The sequence below is a fragment of the Lipophrys pholis genome (genome assembly GCF_963383615.2).
Source record: "Lipophrys pholis genome assembly, chromosome: 17".
Classification (NCBI taxonomy): domain Eukaryota; kingdom Metazoa; phylum Chordata; class Actinopteri; order Blenniiformes; family Blenniidae; genus Lipophrys; species Lipophrys pholis.
In genome coordinates, this window is record NC_137643.1 from 10849767 (window position 1) to 10867783 (window position 18017).

Genomic DNA, 18017 nt, shown 5'->3' on the forward strand with positions numbered 1-18017 from the left:
TCAAATGTAATTAGTAAAATACACCTCCTTCGAAAGTCTTTGGTTTCACCCCTGATAAACACCATCTCACATTTTAAATACCTTTGCACTGAAATAGATATAGTTACAAAATAAAAGGACAGTGGGAGTAAAATCGAAGCAGTTTTTAATGAAGTATTATAAATGTTAATACATGTCAAACAATGATCAAATAATGCCGTGTCTTGTGAGTCGTGTTCTGTTGACGCCGTCAAACTGGATCCACGTGCTCGCCTGTGTTTACACTGGTGCGTGCTGACGTCACGCGGAGCCCCGCCCCGCACGTCGCGCTGCCCGGCAACCGCACAAGAAGAGAGAGAACAGGAAGATCAGAGAAAAGTGAACAACCTGCAGACTCTGGACATTAAACCTCTGCAAACAACGATCGGCTCTGCAATGGAGGATGCACAGATAGGTAAATAACTTACTCGAGTGTGTCAGAGTTCCGGTACTGTTGCGTTGTTCTTTTGATATTTTTCATCACAATAAAGTAACCGAAGCTGCAAACTTTGCGTCGCTGAAAGTCCGCTGGGAAACATATGCTACTTTTTAAGTTTGAAAGAAGTCCCTTTTGCGCATCTTTAGGCAGAGATAGCAACACAGACAATTTAGTAGGAAGACAAATCGTTCTGCGGCATTAATGTAACTCGCTGTCATCGTTTAATTAAAAGTAAAGATACGGAAGTACGAAACAACAAGACGCGTTTTTCATCATTTCACTGACCGCCGCGTTGCTTCAGTTCAATACACCAACGAGGACGTTTTTCCGTTTGGGTTTGAGAAAGAAAACAAAAATGTTTGGCGTGCCGTGAAAAGTTCACGACGGAAACGTGTTGAACCTGTACAGGCTACACCCGTTGGACAACTAATTAGAAGTCCTGCAAGTTACCCTGATTCATGTGCTTCAGTCAGGTGACGGCGTCTTCTATCAGTTCCAGACTTTTCCATGGAAATTAAGTGCTATACTTGGTGTTATCTGACAATTGCACCCTCCACTCTGTTTCAAAGTTGCTGCATAAGGATTTCACACTGCCAAATCACGCATAGCTGTGTGCAATAAGGGCCAGGTATGCTGTGAATGAATCCTGCCATACCTGTCACTCCTCTCTTCCCCTAGGTCTTCCTCTACTGTCTCCTTCTTTTCCTCCCAGGTACTCACCTGCTGTGTCAGTCCTCTTCGTCGCCGCAAATGTTTCCGTGCTCAGTAAATTCTAAGTGTGCAACAATTCGATTTGTATTTATAAGTCAGTTCATCAAAAACACACCACAGCTTTGACCCACACCTCCTTTGGAAAGAAGCAAGTGGTTGGTGTATTTGTTTACCTCTAGGGTGTGTTCTGAAAAGATGTTCTGACCTCATTTCTGTTCTACAAATAACAACCCCCAGGTTTCACAGAAGTAATTTCTTGAAACTGTTTTTTTTTATATTATGAAAGTAAGCAAGTCAACTTATTTAGTGTACGGTCAAAATGTCAGCAGACGTAACCCATTAGTGGTTTATAATTAGCATTTCATTCATTTCAGAATAATGTGTGTAATAACCCAAATCTCCGCCCCCACTCCCTTTTTATATATTCACCGAAATTTTCCTTTTTGAAAGCCATACTTCATGAAACTAACAATATGAGTTAATTGCACACAGCTATGTGCACTTTGTAGCATCAGTTGTGCAGAAATCGATTGCTGTTTGGAATACAAATACAAGGATCACATGATAAGGAAAATCTACTGAAGTATTGAAACTCTTTTTCCTGCAGTTCTGTGGATGTATTTACCTGCAATGTAGTTAACAAAAGTCACACTGTTACCTTCCCACATTTTATTGTATTATATTTAATCATAGGAACTATAGTGTTCTCTTCTTTTATGGGTCCACTGCCATGGCAACAGACTGCAGAGTTCATTTCAGTGCCACATTTGTATGCTGGTATCCATGGCAGCTGCATCCCGCCACTATATGTACCAGCATCTTTATCAATTGCTCACCTTGCCAGCGCTACCTGTTGCATTCCGGCCTTCAGTCGTCATTATTTCATTTCATAAACATCTATTAAATTCATCTTCTTACACATTTTTTTCACAGTTTGATTTGAATGAAATTTAAGGTCTGTTTCTGCATCCTGCTGTCAGTTGTTCAGTGTAGGAATTGCACAAAGAAGAGGAGGAGAGAGGCAGTTTATTGGGTTGAAGCAGATGTCACTTCATATCGAATGCACCCAAAGAACCGATTGTGCGTCAATATGTCGATGACCTTCTTGATAACAAGTTTATTCTTTTCAGCTTCTCTCCTCTCCAGTTACATGAAGTTTCCTATTAGTGAGTTCAGATCATATGAGTGCTGTTTTTGCTTGTCGTTTTTTTTTGGGGGGGGTTATGTGGCTGGTATGTGAGGGAGCCTGTGGGGACCAGCACACAGGATTGGTTGTGTAATGTGTTTTTTTGCGGGTAAATTGATGAATTTGTCAGCATTTGTGGTATCTGTACAAAGTGGATAGATGATGTTTAGTATGTACATGCTGCAGAAATTCCAGTACGCTTCGTGCAGTGCATCGAGGTCTCGGAGTGAAAAGGGTTTCTCACATAGGACTGTTGTTGTGCGTACAAACTGAAATTTGTTTTTTGCTCTCACATCTGTTCTGTCTTTTTCCACTGCCTTCGGCTCTAGTTTGGATAGTGTCTGTTTTTACTGCCTTTCGCTGTTTGGACAGGAACTTTTGGCCGTGCGTCAAATCAGTTGAAAAATGGCAAAGTCCATCTTGTTTTTCCAATTTGCTCCACTAATGAGATTGATCGTGAGCAGTGGCCAATGTTTTTGCCTTATTAGATTTCTATGAGGCACGACTGAGTGCTTTTGGTTATTGGAGGAAGTCTCTCACAGACAACATCCCCTCCAGTGATGTTCAGAACATTTGTTCAAGACAGAAAGGAATTTAGCAGAACAATAATTATATTTTCACCAACAAATTGCTCTCATATGGTTTTATGCATCAATATTGTCTTGACAAATTCATAAACTGTGTCTCAATATGAGCATTTTGTCACATGCTGTGGACAATAAGAGATGGATAAAATAATGAGGTTTTTCCTCTCGCTCTGCTTTAAGGTATGATTTCATCCTTATCAGACATCAGGATGATTAAATAACTGATTGTCTGGATGTTGTCATAGCTTTGAGATTTATTGTCCACAGTAAAGTCATTTGAAAAATTACTTTCACTTTGCAATATTGGTCTGTCCAAGATGAAAGATGAGCAGTTTTTTTCTGTGGCTTAAAAATTGATCTTGTGTTGTACAGCAAGAGGTGTTTGTTGACAGCTCTTGGTGTTGTGAACAAAGATAATGTGATATTGTTTGCATATGTTTGATATCGGAGCCCTTCTCATCACACGATGTGATTGCTGCTGCCTCGTCCATCTATTTACAAATACGCACAAGCAACAGAACAACAAAACGCTGATAAATTGCTGTTTTTCAAAGCGATAAAATGCTGGACGTCTTCCACATTCTCTGTCTACTTCTATACCTTTCCTTTTAGTTCTTTCTAGTAGAACTGCTAGTTTCTGATGTAGTTTTAGCTTTTACCTCGTGAAAGAACTAGTGGTGTGCGTGGAATGCATATAGGACGTTATTATTCTTGCAGGCGGATGGATGTCTTGGCAGTTGGCACTTTTGATTTCGTAAAGGAAGACATGCTGTGGTCAAACATGCTCTCGTAGCAAAAGTCACTAAAGTTCATGTCTCCTCGTGTGCCATGAAATAACCCTTTAGGGTCAAGGGAACTGCACTACTAAAAACATTTGCATCTAAATTGGTTTAATGTCACAAGATTAAAGGGAAACTCCCATTGTTTGTACCAGAACTTTGTTTGTACTGAACAAAACAAAATAAAATGAATAAATTATGACCTGTCGTATCCGACGTTTAGTATTTCTTTCGAGCTGAAGAACAGCAGAGAAGAGCAGAGTTCACGAAACACATTTGGTGTAGATGCGATTGTTAACCCAACTATTTTGTACATCCCATTATTAATATATAATGTTGATAATATTTGAATAGTTGTTATAAAAAGGCAAAGGTATTTTTTATGTCAGACTCGGGAGCCTATATATTTCCTCTGCTTTATGGAGAATGTTTCATCAGCCTGTGAGATTTGGCTCGGCTGTGCTCTCCCCTGTCCAGCAGCTTTGGTATCTTCCTATATCACACAGCGGAGAGAAACTTCAGGCGTCTCTGTCAAATGGCGCACAGTGCATATGTAAAGTTCAAACTATTTACATAAAACGTATTGTGTTATTTATGCCCTGACTGAAAAAAGGAGAACCTCTGTTGAAACCTCACCACAGATCACAGACCTGTTTGACAGTTTGTCCTCATTTCTACAGCTTTTCATGTTTACTCACATAATAATCACCGGCTTTAAAATACATTTTTAGTCGGGTAGTTTTTCAACTTAGTGGGCTTTTATTTTTTGCAGAACTGCAATCATTGACCTCATCAAACAATATTTGAGGACACTCTTTACAACATCAGTATGAACAACACGAGACCAAAACAACTCAGATCTCATTGGAATGTAACATTAGAAAATGACATGTTTTGATATATTATTGACTGTTTATGATATACTATGCTTTTAAAGTGCTATACTTTGTAGATTAACTTTGACTGCATTCTGTAAATTATCCTGTGGAAATGCCACCGTGAGACAGTTGAGGCATGAAGAAACCTTGTGAGGGATAATTATCATTACCGTGGAAACTGAACATCGGAGTCAGAAACATTATGATTGAAAAAAGATGATGATTTATCAAGACAACCGTAAACAGTAGTTTAACACTCTGAGAAATATGCTTCTTCCTTTCTTGGTAAGAGGACTAATGCCACTCTACAGGGAGGCGGGGGCTGGTTTCCCAAAATGTGAGACATTTTCTTTGGAAGGCCTTTATCTAACTGTTTGCATAGTTTGATAGATTAGATAGAAATGTACATTATGGATTTCCTCTGAGGTCCGCTTCCTCCTCGCCTTTCTTACTGTTTTCCCATGATGGACATCTCATGAGAACCTGGTGGGCCAAGGCAGTGCTTTCACAATCATCCCTGTCCCATGATTCTTGTTTTACACCGATCATGTGACAGCGTATGCCTTGAATAGTAAGGTAATTGATCTCACGCTGTGCTTCATTAACCAGTTTAAAATGGCTGTTTGTTCCTGCTTACAGTGGAACAGGCTGCTCGGGTTGTTTTTGGTGTTCTCATCTGTTGTGGTCATTATTTCAAATGCCAAGCATCACACCATCACTGCAATGGGGTTGGCCGATTTGTGACTGCGATGCACTATGATTTATCCAGTTCAAGCATAATTGTCACTTTATTCTAAATGAGTGTCACATGAACGAGGGGATCCACTGGTCAGAGTATTCGGAGTACTGGTTTCAACCTGCAGGAAATGGTCTTCGCTACAACACGGGTTCTCAAAGTGTGTTATAATGAGCCTCCCTCTCACAGGGTTAGTGTCTTATATTTGGGCGATACATGAGAGGGGATCGAAATGGAAATTGGAATTGGGAGCCGACCCACTGAGCAGCAGCACATGTTTGTTTGCTGGTGTAATGAGTTACTGCAAGCAGGCCATTTGTTAACTGACCTTCGTCAATAGAGGTTTATATTGGAGCCTGACCCGACAGTTGGACTAAAGTATATTTTGATTATCACTCAGTTTAGGTATTCTCCAGGCCGATTCATCAAATAGATAAGACGGTGTGTTTCAGTCTAGATTATCAAAACCTTCATCAATTCTTGATACTAGTTTAGTATTCTAATGATACTCAGCATTACAATTGACCATTTTTTCTTTGCTGTTAGATTTAGATGAATGAGCAACACAAGCACAGGTAAATATATTTAAGGTGAATTTTGTTTGCTTTGGTTCTTGTCGGACAGTGCTTGTCCTCTCATAATGTGTGGTATTTCCTGAAGAGGGTGACGCAGACATTCTCGTCTGCTTCACTGCAACCTAAAAAGGGTTATTGTAAGCAACAAAGGCAGAGTTACACTGAACGGGTTGTAAGTCCTTCACGGGGCAAATGCAACTAGGGACCATTCAGTCAGACAGGCCCTTCAACTCGGGCCACCAATTAACCTTATATGCATGTGTAGTCAGAGACAACACACACACACACACACACACAGAAAACTGTTTTCCTGCCCACGACACTGCCTTTTATTGCAGCGTGTGTTTTGATATTGGAAAATTGTATCTGAAGAAATTAGTACATTGATTTCCTCCAATGACCTGGAGACACAAGTTTCATTTTTGGCACCCGGTCTACTGTCAAAATTGGGCTAAAGGTGTTTTAGATAGAAGCTCAGTTTTTTTACTTTATGGAAGCTTTTGGTTCAGTAGGTGTTCTGTCTTGTGACCTCACAGTGATGAATATACAGTATAAACCCTCACGGTGGCTCTTGCCCTCTCTTTCACACAGCACTTCCCCTCAAATGCACACACGATGCATAGTGTAGCCTCTGGCACCCTCTCCCTTCCATTCTATCTGACTAGCATTACTGCTGCTTCAAGCTGGACCGTCCACCCGGGATTAGCGCTTTGCTGTAATCTGGGACACTGCAGATTATGCTTTTCATCTAATGCGCCCCCAACACACACATGCACACACCACATGACCGGCCCTCACAAATGAGACCTCTCTTATTTCCTCCTTGGATGACAGGCGAGATGGCGGAAAGCGAATGAAGATGAGAATTGGCAGGCGGACCTGAAACTATCAAAACCGGAGTGTGACGGTATATAACTGGAGCACAAGCTCTGCCAGCAGCGGCGAGCTTCTGATAGTATCACTGATTGCACAAACGGTTGCTTGAAGGATGGACTGGGAGTTGACCTTTGGGATTACCGTGGAGAGGAAGCAGGAGTAAGTGTGTCTGCTGCTGCAGCAGCTGCTTGAGGGAACAGGTAACTTATTAACAGCCAGAACGGATCTAATGGCTTTCAACATGTCGTCTCAACATGGAGACAAAAACTCCAAAAACTGTAGGTCCAGGCTGACGAGTTCGCTCTCTTAGAAACTTCTACCCTCGTGAACACGCGCACATCTGGACAGTGAGTGCATTTCTCCACCATTCAACGCCAGAGACCAGCGAGCTGTCGACAGGGACAACTAGCACATGCCTGGATCACATGCAGACAATCAGCACTTTGCTTAGGTAGCGGCGGCGGCGGTGGCAGAGGAGAGCGAGTCGCTCTGAGCAGCAGCCATGAATATGGAGCCGCTGGAGGAATACCACTCTCCGTTTGACTTTGAGCAAGGAGTCAATGCCAGCTACCTCTACCTCTCCCCAGCCTACAGCGACACGCCACCCAGCTCGCCCGCCGTCAAAGCCAGAGGTAATCACAAGGAGGAAAGGGAGAGGCCAAGTGGAGGATGTGTGCACGTGCATGTGTGTTGGAAACAAGACAAAACATGGGTTTGGTTCATTGACCGGCAAGAATTTGGGGGCGCACAAACGAGAAGGGGGAGGGACTAAATGGTAATTGTCAGTGTTGTGAGGGACAGCAAGCAGCAGCTTGTGATCGTCGTCGTTTAATTGTGAATTTCCTTTATTCCTATGGCTCTGATTACTTTATTTCACAACAGCATTGATTATTCCCTAAATATCCCTGTCTTTTTCCTAAAGCTCAATGTGTAACATTGAATATCAGGTCATGTCTTTGTTTAGTAGATTGTGGGGATGCATCATTAGGTTTGTTCTCAGTATTGGCGACCTGACACAGTTGTGAAGTGGTGAGCACGCTCACCTCCAGTGATGGACGGGTGACCTGACCATGGTGTGCTCTATTTTTCGCTCGGGCACTCTGCGACCCTGAGGTGGATGACGCTGTATAAATGATTGTTGGGGGGGGGGCTGTTTTCTGCTGACTAAGAGTGTCATTTAAGACTAAAAAGTAAGATGATTCTTACAATACATTGAAAATGAGACATTGATACAGAAACTGAGAATTTATTTATTAAAAAAAATTTTAAGCTTGTTTTTCCTGTTTACATCTGCCACTGGGCATGATAAAAGTAGAAATATTATCCTGTAAAGTAGAGACTTCACTTTCTCTGTGATTAGGCCTCAAGTTGGCTAAAAAAGATGCCAAACTTTTAATATTGTGGATCCTCCCATTTTTGTTGATTTTTCTCATGGACTGGAAGTGGTCTATAATGTCCTTCTCTCTTTGTGTAGCGGAGTCATCCTGTTAAAAATAGTGACGACTCCAGTATCATAATGCAAGAAGAAATGACTTGAGCTCCAAGGATCTTAAGAAGTTCACGGCCTTCCTTCGGTGGAGATTCAGAAAAGTTTGTTAACTTGTTATCTTTTCTGCCACTCCTCAATATTTTCTATCGAGATTTTACAGCCACACCAAGTAAGGAGTGACCTTACACTGGGCAGAAGTTAACAGGAAATGAGCTCAACCAGAGGGATCGGGTAGTGATGTGGGTTGGTATGGAGTTTGGTGCAGTGAGCCAAACTTCTGCCCACACTCACATATAAACTTCTGTTTTTCTCCCTTTTTCAAAGCACTTAGACTTGCTTCAAGCCTTAACTTTATTCACGTAATGCTGCTGGCATAGCTTCCTGCAGGAATACATTGAGTTTTTCTTTTTTTTTTTATTTACATGGCAGATGTTCTCAGTATTAGCGACCTGCCAAGGTGCTTGAAGGAAAAGATCCAAATAGATGCCTGGAGCAACATACCAAAGGTTATGAGAATAAAACACCAAGGACTGCTAAAATAGTGGGCTCGTCCTATTAGTGAGTCAAGGACAGCCAATGTAAGGGGAAGTGTCTGTTACACAATAAGGTCTTTGTAAGCAGGTGTGTGTGTGTGTGTGTGTGTGTGTGTGTGTGTGTGTGTGTGTGTGTGTGTGTGTGTGTGTGTGTGTGTGTGTGTGTGTGTGTGTGTGTGTGTGTGTGTGTGTGTGTGTGTGTGTGTGTGTGTGTGTGTGTGTGGTAGTGCTGCTGCTAATAGGAAAGTGAGGGCAAATGTGAGACAAGCAAGAGATAAGAGGCAGAAAGAGCTCAAGCGCGAATGAAGCAAAACGCTTCAGAGAAACAGTGGGGGGTGGTTACTGATGTGAAGACTAAAGCGGAATTTCCTCGTCTTCCTTTATGTTGACTCACTCCAACAGTGTAATGCCGCTTCTCGTGTTCCTTTGTCACTGGTCTTCTTTGCTATCAATTCGGCATGTTTCGTCATGAAGAGGTCCAGTCAGCTCACTTTATTCCCATGGTGTTGGTTGGAGGAAAAGGTCACTCAGCATTCAGTATTTGACACAGTGACACTATCGCTGGATTGACTTCGGGTGTAGGAGCAGTTTGCTTGTTCTTCCTGTGCATGGTGGCAGTTTTCCTTTGCTTCCATTCCAAAATCCAAAAGCACGTTAGATTGTTTGTGACTCAGTCTCAATACACTCTGGCCTCGTTCACAATGCGGAGAAATGCGACCCAATTCAAATTTCTTGCTCACGAGGGACTCGTACCCGACCTGTTTTGTGGCCGTGTGAAGGCTCCAATTCTCCAATTCAATTTTTGTGCATGTGACTGCCCTCGTCATTTATGTGTGACTGACGACACGGATGAGCGCCGGCAGAAGCAGCTCCGCCAAAATGTTAAAAGCTGCGCTCTTTTTGACCTCATTCTCCTTCTTCTCTCCCTCCTTATTTTGTCTAGATTTTTTCAGCTCGTATTTAACAGCCACTTGAAACTGGCTATACACCCGCTGACCTGTGTTGCCAGATATGGCGGGTAGCCCCCCAATTAGGGAGCCAAATTCTCTCACCTTTTAACTTTGTTTTGTTTGTATGTGTGTTTATGGCGTGTTCTTTATTACACATATAACAGTTTTGTGGTTTTAACATGATTCCTACACAGGCTGCGATTTGGGCTAGTTTTTATTGCGGTGTGTGGTTTTTATATTGTTTGGGCTGGAAACAGTGAGTCATATCTGGCAACTCGAGTGCTGCCCAGCGTGCCATGCGTAACAAGCGTGCCCGGTGTGACTTCACGCCGTGTTCTGCGCTCTGGAGCCTGGAAGACATAGACAACTCTAGACCGTGCAGCCAATGCTACTGGCCGGCTTCGCCATGGCCAATGGGCACCGACTTCCGGTTTCTGGCAAAAAGCCACTGACCCGCACCGTGGCAGTGAGAGAAAGTACAGCTAAACTGAGTCTTTACAACCCATCTGGCTCTTGACAGCTTTGTTAATTCATGGAAAATGAGCCAAAAACTTAGTTTAAGTGCACTGTTGACAGTTGTCATATTAACTGCTATCTAACACATAAACAATAATGAAGGAACAACATGATACTTTACAAATAAACCCGTTTCTTTGCCATTATGACAATCAAAGGAGCTGAACTACTTATAGGAAACAAGGAGAATCTCTCATAAAAGCAGATGAAATGTAATGTGAATGATCTCTGCGCTCGGTGATGGACTGGGGATCTGTACCGTGGTAATCTGCCGTGCACATAGTCGGCTGGCATCATCTCCATGGATGCTTGATTGAAAGGATGTAGAGTTTCTTTTTTTTTTTGTGAGGGCTTTCCAGACAGTTTGAAGGAAATTCCACAGCCTGTATGGGAGTAACAGATTGTTGGGATAGTTGTGTCCATGTCCGCACCTCACTCAAGTCTCGATTATGTTGTTTTGTAAAGCATCTGCCTATGGCACTAAACAATGAACGGCAGCCAGCGAGCCGGGAGGGACAGGGGAGGAAAATTCATTCCAAGAGGCATTTCTTCAGGCAACAATTTTCCCTCCATGTGAGGGGAAATAAGTGAAATTACTCTGTGAGGAAGACGTTTGGCCATTTTTTGAGGTGTTTTTAACCGTTTTTTAAATTCAACGTGTCAATTTAGAAATGTTTTATTGCCCATTGAATGCAATTAAGTCACTCGTCAGTCAGGAGCCAGCTTCTACTTCCTTTCGTTGCTCTGTGAGATCTTGAGAAACGATCTTATGACCGACCCACGTGAGAAAAGGTGCACCTGCTCACGTTGATGTGCACTAAATAGCCTTAGAGAGTTCATTAGTGGAGATTGCACCGTAGGGGACACAAATTGACTCTCTCTCCTCCTTTGTAGTTTGCCAGGTACCGGGTGGTTAGCTTAGCTGAGCATGAATATATTTATTACTTGGATAATAAGAATGTATATTCTCTCTAAAAGGGAAACCTCATTTATGAAAATCTGTTATATGTCGATAAGAGTAATGTATGGCATGAAGCCAGAATTCTACTACTGTCATCTTGGCGGCTGTTCAGGTGTATTTTGATCTCTTCTCAGTTTATATATTACACTTCTGTCTGTTTTCCTGCTGAAGGAAACGACAAAGTATATCAATGATGTTACTTCCCTTTTTCCAGCTTCTCCCCTTACCACTCTTTTATTATTCATTTTAAAGGCTTCCCCTTTTTTTTATATTTAACACTGTTCTTTTTTTCTCCTAGTCTTTGTTTCTGTATTTTTACTTCCTCCAAATAATTGGACAGACTGGCGAGAAAGAAAAATGACCGCAGAGGCAGATTTGTGTCTTCCAGCTCACTCCAGGCTCAGAACTTCCTCAACATCACCCCCCCGCACTGTCTGAGCCCAGGATGTCTCCATCTCAAAAGTATCTTGTATTATTGATGCTCCACTGAGCACAGCTCGCCCAAAGACGGCAGCATCAAAGACTAGTGTGCACAGTGTGTGTTGAAGGCTCCTCAGTTTTAACATGAAACGTTTCTCAATTACACCTGTGTTGGTGGTTTCCACTCTTTTTTTTTTTTCTTTCTTTTTTTCCTCTAGAGGAGTGGCACGGTGGCCCACATCAGCTCCTCCTCATACCACCTGTCATGTCATCAGCTCTTGCACGTCACAAAAAATGTCATTTAAAAAAAAAAATAAACTACCTACAGCATGAAGGGGTCACCAAGACACAAGTGAGAGGTGCAAACGGTGCTGATGATTTCCTTTTCTTCTTTACCATCTCCCCCAGGTGCCCAGGAGCATCCGGACTCGGTCCCGGAGGAGGGAGAAGATGCAATGACGTCTGTTGGCCCCCCGTCATGTCCCCCCGCCATGACGGAGGAAGAGCATCAGGAGCTGCAAGAGAAGCTCATCAAGGTCAGTTTTTCGCGCCACTGATGGAAGCTCCTGACGAAGGGCGAGCGAGCGGCCATGTTGTCGTGGGTGACTTACACGGGAATGAGTGAATCTGACTAACGCCAAGGAAGTTAACATGGCTCATGGCCTCGGCAGTGTCAAAGTGCTTCACAGTCTTAGTCACATTAGCCCCGGCTCCAACTGGGAATCTTCTCACACTGAGGCTCATCCCTTACTAATGAATTAGCAGATGGAAATATCAAAAGAAGATCAAACTAGAAATGTTCCAAACTCGAGATTGAATCCATTTCATTGATGTGTACTCTAATATGAGTGTGTGTGTGTGTGTGTGTGTGTGTGTGTGTGTGTGTGTTCTCAGGTTGAAGATGAGATCCTGACTCTGTCCCAGGTGCTGGCAGCCAAGGAGAAGCAGCTGGCTGAGATCAAGAGGAAGCTGGGCATCACACCGCTGAACGAGCTGAAGCAGAACTTCACCAAAACCTGGCAGGAGGTCACCACCTCCACCGCGTAAGTGATCTGACGTTTCAGCGTTATTTATTCTCACCAAACCAGTCTTTGGTGTTGCAGCGTGGTTGGATGCACAGTTTCTAATATCTTTGGAGTATTTGGTCCTTTGATTGACAAAAAAACATCAGAAACTTTACGACCAGCGGCTTGATCATCTGTAATTTCCTCTACTTATCCACAAGTGCTTGACGACTGTCAGCGGAGTTTAGAGAAGGGTTCCTCGCAGTGTTATAAGGAATAAGATGTCAGAGCTCCTGACAGGCTTGTAGCCCGTGTGAGACTGATGGGTTTTATATTACAGGAAATGAGCAGCATTCTGATGTTCTCAGGCTTTTTACAATGGGGGGGGGGGGTGGAAAATGGAAGTTTTGCTCTGACCTTAATGCCTCTTTTCAGCCTTTTGATCCTACAGTCTCAATTTGATCATGCTCATATCCTCCCTCTGGCTGCCAGCCTCTACCACTCCCCCCCACTCTCACCATCTCTGTCTGTTTCAGCTACAGGAGGACTTCTGAAACTCTGTCTCAGGCGGGTTTAAAGGCCACAGCGGCCTTCTCCAATATGGGCTCAGCGATCACCCGAAAGTTTGAAGATGTCAGGTGAGTTTGGAGGGAGACGGTGCTTTAAAAACACTGTGATTTAACCGTCCGGCTGGGCGGAGCATACACCTGACCCCCGTATCGCTCAATCCAAGTCAATCCCAGCTTACTATGGGAGAAAGCAAATCTCTGAGGAAGTTTTGCTGAGAATTTATATGATGATATAGACTATAAGGAAAAGGGTTTTCTAGCTCCCTGCTCTCCTCCGTGTGTCTGAACTCATCATTGATTGTCCTGCTGCAGGTTCACATAAATGAGTCATTGCTTACATCATTTCACTATTTCAAGTATTTCCCTCTGGGATCAATAATTCTATTCCACTGTTTTGCAAATCACATCCATTTTTTAACAAAGTTTGTGGTGCATGACACTGTTAAAATTTTATTTTGTCGATTGTGACAACCCATTTCAGTAAATTCTTTATTAAACCGCAAAATTGATCACATTACTGTAATTGCAGGTCCTCTAGTTGTGCTTTAAAAGTGCCCAAAGACTTCTACTCCATATCTGACTATACTTGGTTAATATTTCCTGATTACACGCGGCTTTAATAAACCAACAGCAGATTGTAACATGAGATCTGTCACTCGCTGATCCTCCCAGTTCCTAATCTGTCTTCTCCCTTGTCATCCTCTTTCTCTCTGGATTACTGAGCCGCAAACAAGATTATTAGCCCCCTCAGAAGCCGCGGTATGCTGAGAAGTGCAGCCTCTCAGAGGAGCCTAAGCTGGTTCAAAGTGGGGGCGGGGTTCAAACGCCGACTCTCCAGGGGGCAGAAGGTGTTTTGTGTCGGTGCACGCACGTGCTGTGCGGTAGTTTTCCGTGTGTCTGTCTGAAGTCATTATATTCATAATATGCGGGATTAGCACATGCCCACCGTGTTAATACACAATCGATCTTAATTGGATAAAGTGGGATTGGTAGGATTTGTTCACTTGGTAAAATAAATGAGGGTTTGTACCTCAGCATGTCTTTGTATTATTGTTATTTTTTATTTATATATGTGTGTGTAAACTTTTTTTTCTATGCTGCTACGCTAAAATACCCACTAACGTGACCTTTGTTTTCCTCAATGCTGCCGGACAGCATACACTCATTACAACACTCTGCTAGTATGCCCGCCATGAGGTAAGGGGCCCCTGCAGGAGTTTGTTGGTGCAAGTCTTCTCCAAATGTTTGTTTTAACACGAGTGGAAGAAAGTTTGTTTAGCTTTTGCGGTTCCAGAGAAGACAAAAGAACCTCGATCTTTTATTTTTTTCGCGTTAGTTTCATGAAAACGCTGCTTATCATGTCGGTGACACTTCAGATTCAACAATCTCACTCAGCCAGGCGGGGGTTTGCTCGAGCAAAAATCTGGAGATAAAAGTCAAGGCAGCATTTATTAAGTGTGAGCTGAGAAAACTCCCACGTTCGCAAATGACCAAACAAGCCGTTTTCTGTGCAAAGAAAAATAAATTTTTACCATTACCAGACTGATGGCACCCAAGTCTTATCACCTTCTTCTGGTTGTATTCTTCTGCTTCAGTTTGCACCTTTTCAAAGTAACTCAATCCAATGGGGTCACTTTAGAAAGTTCTGCCATTGTGAGTATCGAGGATCAGATAACACGACCTCTTAAAGCTTACACTGGATGTCCTGCTCCTTTTTTTTTTTTTTTCTTCCCCCCGTACTTTTGAAACACATAGTTTGTCTGCATGTCTACTGTGATGAAGTCAGACTGATTCAATCAGTACGAGGTCGTCACTCTCTGTTTCTCTTCCTTTCACAGGAACGCACCAACTTTCAAGACATTTGAGGGGAGAGTAGAGACACTGAAGGTAAGGGATTACAAGAAGAAAAAACCAGACATATTATACATATATACACTCACCTGCCGCTTCCACCAGCCGATGACAGAAACTCAATGCTACACAGGAAACTGCTGATCCACAAGGAGTTTTCGTCTACAACCAACTCTAGGGTTTATGGATAATGGCCTGAAAAAGAGAAAATGTACAGTGAGCAACCGTTGGCTGGGTGAAGGCGCCTTGATGGGAGCAGCTGTGCTTCAGTCTTGTTGAGGTTGTTAAGAACGGGGGACGTCGCTGAGTCCATTTACATGATCATGTAAACCTGAGCAGGTACTGATCACACTAATTAGATCTGATGCATTTTTATGCACTTCAGAAATGTGATAATTAAAAAAAAACAAAAAAACCTTGGTTTACATGTTGCAGTTCATTATTGGATTTCTCATGAGTACATGCAAGCTCATTTTCTTTGACATGCTGGATATTATGTTTGTTGTATTTTGTACTCCGCTCACATTCTGACTTCATCGCTGCAGTTTTTCACTAATTCACACATAGAAAAAGAATGAAGTGAGTCACAAAACCATCGGGAGGACTGAGGAGAACTCGCTTTGTATTAAAGCGTTTCACAATAAGCAAATATGAAAGGTTGTAACACGTCACGACGTCAGGATACATTACTGTCAGGGCCCCATCATTTATGTAAATTTGTTGTCATGTTACATTTGGTATGTCATATCTATCACGTTGCATGAGAGTATTTTCTGTAATGTCTCATTGATTTTATGGTGAATCAGTCTCAATATTGATGAGGCGCATGACGTTAGATTGTGATTGACTCTCCATCCTGAACGCAAACAAATTGTCACTTAGAATCATTTTCCTGTCAAAATGATTAAAGTTCGAGTATCATCATATGATGAACCGAGGCATTGGTTTGAGTTATTATCTCTCTCTTCATGTATATAAACCACACGAGGAGTAAATAATGCGATTATTCTCACTCCTGCAGACCAAGATGACTCCCTCTGCCTCCACCTCCGACCCCGATGACCAGTACAGCAGCCCCCCTCCCACAGACGAGCCTCTGCACCCCCAGCCGCTGGATTCGCCCAACGACTCACCGATGCACTGAGGACGACCTGACCTCCCCCTCCACCCCTCCTCACTTGACCCTCTAACCCCCCCCCCCCCCCCCCCCCCCCCCCAGAGCCCCCACCGCTCACGCCCTTAACTCCTGTGTGCCAGTCTCTCTTTATTACAAACAAATGACTCACCATTGGCCTCCTTGTGATCTAATTCTCTGCTTGTTTCTCCTGACATGTGTTCTCTCTACTTAGCCAGTGTGGAAACTGAAAGCATGCAGACATGAGGTCTTTCTTGAGGTATTTTTGAGTCTGTTCGGTCTCAAGATGGGAGAAATGCTTTCCTCTGTTTTCCCTCTCTGCCTTTATTAAACCAGCAAACACTCAAAACATGCTCCAATTAATTGTTTATGGAATTCATACTCCAATGTTTATCTGAGTGGAGAAAAACCCTCACAAAACATCATTCTTTTACTTGATTGAAAAAAAGAGTTGACACTTTGTATGTGAGCCAGGCAGACGACGTCTTGTAGCGTCTGCTTGAAACTTGTGTTACATGTTGATATTATAAGCACTTCGTGTGCCTCCTGCTTCCTCCTTCATGTTTTCCTCACTGTTTTCTTCCTTTTGGCATCACACATTCATAATGTAGTTGATAACACTGTTCAGAGTTTGAATGTACACCTGTTTGTAACGTAAAGGTACACCGCGTCTTGTCAGTAGTTTGGGTGGAGAACAACGGCGCAAAATCTTGAATTTCAGAATAAAATCTGCCTTTTCTGTCCGAAAGTGATCTAAACGCTCAGATAGTTACAGGAAACCAGCCAAGATCCGCAGAACAGAGGCAGCGCAAACATGGCGTCGGGGCTCAGCCTTGACCCGAGCTGAGAGTGAAATAAATGTCTCTTCCAGAGCCAGAGTCAATATTTAAACACTTGTCCATTGTTTCGGTGAGGGAGGTAACACTGTGCCTCCCCACCCTGTGTGAAATACAAGAGTAATAAAGAGAAGAAAAACCTGACAGCTTTTTTTCTGTCTTCCTTTAAACCTGCACAATGTGAGATGTATGGTAGCAATGGAACGTTTGAGGTTAATTGGTGACTAAGTTTTGTCTCTCTGTGGTTGCTCTCTGATGGACTGGTGACCTGTTCTTTGTTGGTATTTTATTTACACCCCATGGAGCTGAATGTTTTCTCTCTAAACAATTCGATCTTAGTTGCACGAAACATCAGACAAACTTCTTACCTTCCTTGAATAAATACACAAATATGTACCGATAAATTGACTTGACTTATCATACACATGCCTGACCACATCAGCAAATTAATCGATATTCATTATATTATTTAAAGGGGTAAATTACTTCATATGTTTCAAACCAAACTTGTACTGTTACCTCTTTTCCCAAAAAGTATTTTGAAGATTCGAAGGCCCAGATATAGTTTTGTTTGAACACATCACTATAGTTTATTCTTGTGAATTCCTAACATGGCAGAAGTATTAGAGATGAAATCCAACCACTGAAAGAAAACCCCCACCTAACCTGACTGTTACACCCAGATCTACTGGTGGAGGTTAAATTTGTCTCAAAGTGCAAACAGTCTGAACACTGCCAAGGTTTCCTCTGATACAAAGTGAACTGAAGGACATGAAGGGGGGGGGGCAGATTTGACTGCAGAGTCCTGGTACTAGTCCTTCCTTGCTAGTGTAAAACCACACACACACACCAGTGTGTGTCATCGCTGCCGACCACGACGTCTCCACCACCACACAAACGGTGGATCAGTAGCACTTCTGAATGTTGTCATCTTGTTTTACATGTGGGGTTTTTTTGTTTTTTTGTTT

At 42.7% G+C, this 18017-nt stretch overlaps 1 protein-coding gene across 3 annotated transcripts; it reads left to right on the top strand.

Moving 5' to 3' along the window:
• Positions 1-316: 316 nt before the first annotated feature.
• tpd52 (tumor protein D52) lies at positions 317-17192 on the top strand (the record flags this gene model as incomplete). 3 transcript variants are annotated; one of them, XM_080484350.1, is made up of 6 exons in its annotated part: positions 317-433; positions 12063-12190; positions 12549-12697; positions 13195-13296; positions 15066-15114; positions 16100-17192. In XM_080484350.1, the coding sequence occupies 6 exons, from the start codon at positions 415-417 to the stop codon at positions 16220-16222; spliced, it is 570 nt and encodes a 189-aa protein (XP_080340476.1). In that variant the 3' UTR covers positions 16223-17192. The 3 variants fall into 3 exon arrangements, with proteins under 3 accessions (XP_080340476.1, XP_080340477.1, XP_080340478.1); XM_080484351.1 differs by having other exon boundaries at positions 325-433; positions 13201-13296; XM_080484352.1 differs by lacking the exon at positions 317-433 and adding an exon at positions 7294-7417 and having other exon boundaries at positions 16100-17186.
• Positions 17193-18017: the final 825 nt, after the last annotated feature.